Source organism: Apodemus sylvaticus, chromosome 10 (assembly GCF_947179515.1).
Source record: "Apodemus sylvaticus chromosome 10, mApoSyl1.1, whole genome shotgun sequence".
NCBI lineage: Eukaryota > Metazoa > Chordata > Mammalia > Rodentia > Muridae > Apodemus > Apodemus sylvaticus.
In genome coordinates, this window is record NC_067481.1 from 53,246,006 (window position 1) to 53,254,162 (window position 8,157).

Sequence of the window (8,157 nt, forward strand, 5' to 3'; positions counted from 1 at the left end):
GGCTTCTTGTATATTCATGGGCATCTCTCTCTTTAGGTTAGGGAAGTTTTCTTCCATAATTTTATTGAAGATATTTGCTGGCCCTTTAAGTTGTAAATCTTCACTCTCATCTATGCCTATAATCCTTAGGTTTGGTCTTCTCATTGTGTCCTGGATTTCCTGGATATTTTGGGTTACAAGCTTTTTGCATTTTGCATTTTCTTTAACTGTTGAGTCCATGGTTTCTATGGTATCTTCAGCATGAGATTCTTTCTTCTATTTCTTGTATTCTGTTGTTGATATTTGCATCTCTGTCCCCTGATTTCTTCCCAAGGCTTTCTATCTCCAAAGTTGTCTCCCTTTGAGTTTTCTTAGTTGTTTCTACTTCTGATTTTAGATCCTGGATGGTTTTGCTTAGCTCCTTCACTTGCTTGTTTGTGCTTTCCTGTAATTCTGTAAGAGATTTTTGTGTTTCCTCTTTCATGACCGCAGCCTGTTGACCAAAGTTCTCCTGTATTTCTTTAAGTGTTTTTTTGCGTTTCCTCATTGTTGGCTTTTGTATTCTCCTGGATTTCTTTCAATGATTTTTGTGTTTCCCTTGCAAGGGCTTCTAACTTTTGATCCATTTTCTCCTGAATTTCTTTAAGTATGTCCTTCATGTGTTCCTGTACCAGCATCATGACCAGTGATTTTAAATCCAAATCTTGTTTTACTGGTGTGATGGGGTATCCAGGACATGTTGGTAGAGGAGAATTGGGTTCAGATGTTGCCATATTGCCTTGATTTCTGTTAGTGACGTTCCTGCGTTTGCCTTTTGCCATCTAGTTCTCACTGGTGTTAGTTTGTCTTGTCAATGCTGGACTCACCAGTGCAAGCTGCCCCTTCCCAGTTGGCCTCTGGTGCACAGCTTACCTCCTGCACTGCCTGTAGACAGGGTGCTGCTGCCTAGGCTGTTCAGATCCCGAAGCAGGCACCTGAAGGCTCCTGCTGGGGCCCGCTGGATTCACAGGAGCACACCGACTTCTCCCCACTGGCCGCCCGGAAGCCCCTCTAGCCTCTTGCAGGACCTGGAGATGTGGTGCCGCTGCCCAGGCTGATCTGGATCCGGAAGTGGAGAGAGTTGAGCTGAGGGCTCCGGCCTGAGGCCTTGCCCCAGATTGTGTCTGTGGACCAGATGGAGCCCGTGTGCACCCCCAGGGAGCGCCGACGGTGTATGCTGCTGGGACCTCCCCCGTGTTCTGATCACTCCGCTGGGCAGCCGATTCCCCCAACCGGGCTGGTGCACACAAGGTTAGCCTGGCCGCCCAGGCCCTGAGTCCAGGCAAAAGCCTGGGAGGCCAAGGTCCGAGCAAAGATCCCCTAGGGCTATGACTGTTAATTGGGTCTGCCAGGTGACCAGGATGGTGGGCGTGTGTGCTCGCGCTTCCCGAAAGCGCCGGGAGAGTCTGCTGTGCTAACAACCTCCTGGGCGGGTTGACACACAGATGGCCCACCAAGCCGCCCAGTTCTTGGGGTCAGTCCTAGGCCTTTTGGGGCCTAGACCCCCACTTTGTTAGCCTCAGGCTATGCCTGTTATGGCTCTGCCCGCCAGAACTCTCTGTCGTCCTGTAGGCAAAATGGAGGCGCGCGTGCAGGCCAGGGCAAAAAACCTCCTGGCTGGGTTGGCGCCCCGATGCCCCCCCCCAACAGCCCAGGGCCTGGGTGCAGGCCAACGCCTGTCGGGCTCAGACCCCCGCGGTGTTGGCCTCGGATTATGTTTGTGTACCTCAGTCTGTCCTATCTCTCTGGAGTCCGAAACCAAGATGGACGTGAGCCTCTCCTGACTGGCGGGAGGCCGAGTTCTGAAGTGGCTTCCGTGCAGCGAAAGGCGCCGCAAAACCACAGCTGCTTGCAGCCCGGCTGGTCAGCGAAGGTCAGTGGTCGTGGGCGCAGGGCCTAACTGGACCCTGTGTCGCCTTGGTTCCACTGCTGATGGCCCTTCAGCTGGACCAGCCACTGCTGCACTGCCGCCGCCGCCGGATTCCGACCAATGCAAATCTTATAAAGACAACATTTAATTGAGGCTGGCTTACAGGTGCAGAAGTTCAGTCCATTATCGAGGTGGAAGCATGGAAGTATCTAGGCAGGAATGGTGCAGGAAGAGCTCAGAGTTCTTAATCTTCATGTGAAGACTGCTAGTGGAAGACTGGCTTTCAGGCAGCTAGGAGCAGGGTCTTAAGGCTCATGCCCACAGTGACACACCCATTCCAACAGGGCCACATCTTCTAATAGTGCCACTCCCTGGGCTGAGCATATAGAAACCATCACAGTCAGTGTCTAATGTGGTGTGCAAGATCAAGAGAATTTGAGGTTGTGGAAAGTCCTCATTCACATAAGTTGAGGCTTCTCACATATCTCTCTTCTCTTCTCTCTCTTCCCTTCCCTTCTCTTCCTTCTCTCTCTCCCTCCTTCCCTTCATTCCACCCCCTATCTCTCTTTCTCTCTCTCTCTCTGCCCCCCCCCCAGGAACTGGAGCTGTGCTACCGAAGTCCTGGCGAATCCCAGCTCTTCTCTGAGATCTGCGTTGGACACATTGGGTCAGGGATTAAGCTGCAACTCAGAGACAAGAAGAACATGAATCTCATATGGGAGGCCTTGCTGAAACCAGGTAAAATTAGTTTAAGACCAGAGACACTAAGAGTTGAAGGAAGACAATGATTAAGGAGAGGTGTATTGTCATTATTTCTTGGTACCACAAAATAGCAAGATCATTTATGTGATTTCGCAAGATTGATAACAGCTGGTGTAAGCACAGTTTACACTGTGATGCTGTAACAGTCAGCTATTGCCAGTTATAACAAATATATAAGAAAAATCCCATAATTTTAAAATAAAAAAGTTTGCTTTTATTCAAGGACTTAGAATCAAGTTTCCATCCATGGTCAGCTCCTTCCATCTCTTTGAGCCTATATGAAACACAATATCATGGAAATGGGAACTTCCATGTGAGCGAGAAGGCTGTTCATGTGCTATCATCAAAGAAGAGAGAGAAAGGGAGAGAGAGTAGAAGTGGGGAGAAGAGGAGGAAGTGGAGGCAAGAAGATGAGGAGGAGACAAAGTCCATGCACTACATTCTGTCCCAGACATGCCTAGTGACTGTCCTCCTCCAACTGCACACTCTTATGTGATTCCCTTTCCATTCTTAGTACTCATTCCATGAGGAGAGCATTGGTGTGTGGCTTCATTCATAGACTCAACAGCCCTCAGGACCAGTCACCTTTGAATACTGCTGCAGGACCAGTCCTTGAACATGTGATCATTGTTCAGGGAAAACATCTTATGCAAAGTACCACATACCCTAAGGCCTGTTTTCTTAACCCTGTATTATCTTTCTGCTCCCACTGCCCTGGAAGTGACATATTGAGGAGCACAAAAACATTGCTCCCGTTCACATAACAACTCACCTATAATGTGAAGGGATTTTGCCAACATGAAATATTCAATCTTAAATCCACACATAATGTGTATTAATACATTATTTTGTCAATTTTATACACATATACAATGCATTCTGATCCATCCACCTTAAAAAAGTGAAAAAGTAAAAAAATAAAAGTCTCCTCTTCTCTCCCTCCTATTCCTGCCAGCTTTGATTCTTTTCTATAAATCTCTTTACCACATTCAAAAGGTTTTTTATCCATCTCACAGAGTTTAACTTGAACCATCTGTGTAACCCAGGGTTTTGTACTATCCTGAAGAGCATAGTGATCTCACCAGCAGGTATACAAATAGATGATTTACCTCCCTACCCTCACACACATAATTTATTATTTGCCAGTAGTTTAGCAATAAGTGGACTGCCCCTTTGAGCTGCTTCCCAATAGACAGCTGATTGATGGATAGGCCAAACTAGTGAGGGACCAGAGACTGTAGGTGTGGGTGCTATGAGTTCATTATGACCATGGAAATACCCTGATTCTAAGACAGCACTTCACGAGCCTTCTCCATACAGTATGTTGCTGTATTCTCTCTAATTCTCCTTCCACAATGTTACTTAAGCCTTAATGGGGAGATATAAATGACTTAATTACAGGGATGAGTATTCACCCATACTTTTTTCTCAGCATTCTGTATAGCCATAAGTATGTGCAGTCACCTATATTCATATCAAAGAGAGACTTTTCTGATGGAGGCTAAAGTAGATTTTGTCTATGGTATAAATATAGGTATTTAGAAGGGCATTAACTATGTCCATTTAGTTAAGCAGCAAGTAGCTTTTCTCAAGGGTCTACGATTTCTACCGATCTGGGTTGGTTTATTTGTTTTACAAGATTTATACTGCTAGGGATGGAGTCTATCTTATGGAGTAGGAATCACGGAGCTACTGACTGTTCCCATCATGTTTGTGCCACCAGTGCGGTAGAGGAACCACCTTGGCAGGTTGGTTTATGATCATAGAGAACCAAGCTGGATCAGACTGATGTTGATGCCTTTTCTTCCTCAGCATCCAGTGGACTTAGCAACAGGAAGAAAGCTTCCAATTCACCTCCAGCTTGAATTCTCTATAACACATGTCTAAGAGGTTTGGTGTATTCAATAATGCCTTATCTCCTAGTTCATCTGGGGAACTAGTCAGAATGACATGAGCCTGTACTGTCCTAGGGACCTCCAGGACTTCCCTGCCCACTCCTAAGGAAACCCACATTTGGAACTGTGCCCTGGATAGTCCCAGCAGGGGAGATTTAGATCTGAGGTGGGACTTTGGATTTCAGGAGAGAAAGAGGTTCAGCAGTGACAAACAGAAACAACCACAGAGGCAGCTTGAATCTGAATGTATTTAGGAGCTCTAAAATAAGGAATTTTATACACAAAGAGTTGGTATTACCATTTCAAAAGATGTAGCCAGTGAGACAGGCACAATTATCATAACCATTTGGCACAAGGAAATGCAAAATCAATCAGGTACAATGTTTCCCATGTAACAGATTTAAAGGATCAATTTACAGATACTGTCAATCTTTCTGATTAGAATACAAAGTCACTTGTAGTTAACAGCAAACCTTTAAAAAGAACTTGAAGTTTCTTATACTCCCTGGGTCTTAATGAGTTTTTGTGAGAAATTCTTATCTAACATTTAGCTTTTACCTTTTAAAAACTTCTTGACTTAATCAATGCTTTCCATACCCCTGTGTCAGAGTCATCCTCATCTACATATGCACAGCCATATAAATTTGCATGTTGCTGGGGGGGGGGTTGTAATTATGTAAATGACTATGAGGCAAAGCCTGGGCTCTTAGGATCACCTTGTGAAAGAGGAAAAGAGGAAATTTAGAGTAAACTGCTTTTGAGAACTACGGCTCAGAATTATACTCCAACTGGAGAGTTCCACAGCCTTCCCAGGAGACTTCCTCACCTCAGTCAAACACCTCAGTCTGTGGAACTTTTTTGTCACACAGAATCTCCTGGGGTTGGTGTGGCAGAGCTGGCTTTTTGTTTTGAAATTCATTACTTCCAGGATCTCCATCTCAAGCCTTGTGTGCTGTTATGGTTTTTATACTTACAAAATAATAGGTTCCTAGTCAACCTAATTTTTACCTATCTGCTACTGTCCTTTATTCAGTATGTAAGACAAAGTCCCATTTCTAGTTTTCTGGTTTCAAGAGGTTAAGAAGCTTCACATAATTGATGTGGTGTTTCCTTCTGGGTGTTGGTGGGTTCTTCCAGACACTGTTTCTCTATGTAACAATCCCTGGCCTTGAACTCACAAAGATCTGCTTACCTCAATCTCCAAAGTGCTGGGATTAAAGATATATACCATTATATCTAGGCTCCATATATTTTTTTCTTAATTCTGTCCTTTGAGACTCATTAAGATCTATTCCTTTCCATATGGGAGGGTATTCAGGTATTGGAAGATTATAATCATTGCCGAGTTGTATCCCCAGTCTCACATATTGGTTTTAAAATTCATGGTCACTCTGTCACTTTCTTCATTAGATGCTCCAATTTATCTACAGTACAGGATGCTTGAAGATGATCCACCTAGGATGGGTTATAACCCATATCATCTTTCTTTTATACAAATGGAACCAGGGCTTTCCAATACTAAGACTGAGTTCTTGAGCTGACTTACCTGAACTGTTAAAGCACAATGAATGTAGGGATCTCTCAAACCCCAGAGGCTTAGTCATGATCTGCAGTTTCTTAATCTCCTTCAATTGTGGATAAAATCCATTTGCCACTCCCCTGTGCAGTCTGGTTTCATCTTAATTCTACCATCAAATCCAGAACACAAGTTTGTTGTATATGAGTATACAAAATCAAACAAGGACAAAAAGATCTTTTTTTTACCAAAATGATTTAAGGCATCTAATAAGGAACTTGATAGTTGTCCACAAAGAATTCAGTTGAGGATAAAATTGAGTCTATGATCATGTAGAAGTGGCTATTGATCATTTTCAGGTCTATTTTCTCTATGATAATAGGCTGGGCCTTTAGATGCCCTGGATAACTGAGTAACTGTTGACCTTCCAGATTATATCAGAATGTTGGTAGTTCATTCTCAAAATCTCAGGCATTAGTAAGAGTTTCACTGAATGCACTGAGTGTTAGTATGGACATCATTACAGATGCTTCATGTCTCCTTTCTTCTAGGAGACATAAGACCTGCTCTGCCCAGGATTGCTTCAGCCCCCACAGGTTAGTAAAACTCTTGAGAGGCTAGAGAAGCCAATAGTATTCTGCTGATACATCACCTGATCCTTGAAAGAAGGGCAGAGAGTAATGAAGGAGCCTGAGTTTGCAAACCTCACCAGAATATAAAAGAGGCTCATACCCAGGGTAGAATTCCTTTCATGCCCCTTGCTGATTCCCAGAGTGATAAAAGCTCTACTTAGTCACAAACTGAATACCCACCAAGAACCTTTCCTCCTGGCTATGCAGAGTATCACACTGATACATGGGCTCAAGAAGTTAATGCTGTTTTTCTACTGTGCTTCAATAGGAAGAAGGAGAGCCAGGGGTGCAGAAGAAAAGAGCAGTTACAGGACAAGAGCAAGAAGTGGGCAGCCAGTCAGAGACCTCAGAGGAGCATTTCTTTGCTCAGTGCCTTCCTCATCCTTACCCTTAGCTGCTCCTTCCTTGCTACACTTCATGGACCAGCATCGGGAGCAGCTGGTGGCCCGAGTGACATCAGTGGACCCTCTGTTGGACAAGCTGCATGGTCTGGTGCTGAGTGAAGATTCCTATGAGGCAGTGCGGGCTGAGACCACAAACCAAGACAAGATGAGGAAGCTCTTCAGCCTCAGCCGGTCCTGGAGTCAAGCCTGCAAAGACCAATTCTACCAAGCTCTGAAGGAGACCCATCCTCACCTCGTCATGGACCTCTTTGAAAAGTCAGGCGGGGTCTCTTTGGGATCCTGACATTGGTCTATGGAGCAATCTCTTTATAGTCCTAATCAGCCTGAACTTCCTTTGGTCCTTAGTTTCTCCATCTGTAACCACTGGCCATGTGAGTTCCCTTTCTGATGGCACTGTTTTAAGGACAATTCTTGGGAATCCAGATGTTCCCCCTTGACTTCCCCAGCCAGATGGTCATGTGTGTTGAGAATCTCTGAAAACACCCAGTGGGGCCAGCAGATCTATTCAGGCCATTTCCATCCTGCTCTGAAGTTCAGCATGGCCAGCCTCAAGCCAACCTGACCCACCATGGTACAAGCAGGATGGGGATCCTGAGAATGGAAACAAAGAGATGATAGTTCTCCCTGGAAAGTGAATGTCTTATGAATAGAAAAGGAAGGGGGCTTTTAAAACTCATGTTGTCTGGTCAGAGATGTAGGGAATTCACATGCTGTAACATGGGACTCACATTCAGAAATACCTCAGAATCTTGGGCAGTTGCATATGCACAAGCCTTCTGACTTTGTGGTGAATTTGCAAGCCTCACATTTGATTACATCATCCCATATGGAGGTGTGACTCACGGCTACAAGGCTTTCCCTCTGGATTATGCTCTGCATCCCTCCCTGCCAGACCCATGGACAGAGCAGTTAGTCAGATTCCCAGTGTCTCCCATCTTTCCTCATGACTCTGCATGTGCGCTAGCTCTGCTGTGTGCATCTCTACAGCTGCTTCTCTCTCTCTTTTGGGATACAGTGATTTCTCATTCTAACTCCTACCCTTACTAAGTAACAGGAAGGC

At 44.9% G+C, this 8,157-nt stretch overlaps 1 protein-coding gene across 1 annotated transcript in view; it reads left to right on the forward strand.

Moving 5' to 3' along the window:
* The window catches only part of LOC127694397 (NACHT, LRR and PYD domains-containing protein 1a-like), a 58,141-nt gene extending 50,683 nt beyond the window's left edge, over nucleotides 1–7,458 (forward strand). Inside the window, exons 10-12 of the mRNA XM_052195938.1 lie at nucleotides 2,485–2,626; nucleotides 6,613–6,657; nucleotides 7,088–7,458. Coding sequence (XP_052051898.1) covers nucleotides 2,485–2,626; nucleotides 6,613–6,657; nucleotides 7,088–7,380 — 480 coding nt within the window. The 3' untranslated portion in view covers nucleotides 7,381–7,458. The remainder of the gene's footprint in view (nucleotides 1–2,484; nucleotides 2,627–6,612; nucleotides 6,658–7,087) is intronic.
* Nucleotides 7,459–8,157: the final 699 nt, after the last annotated feature.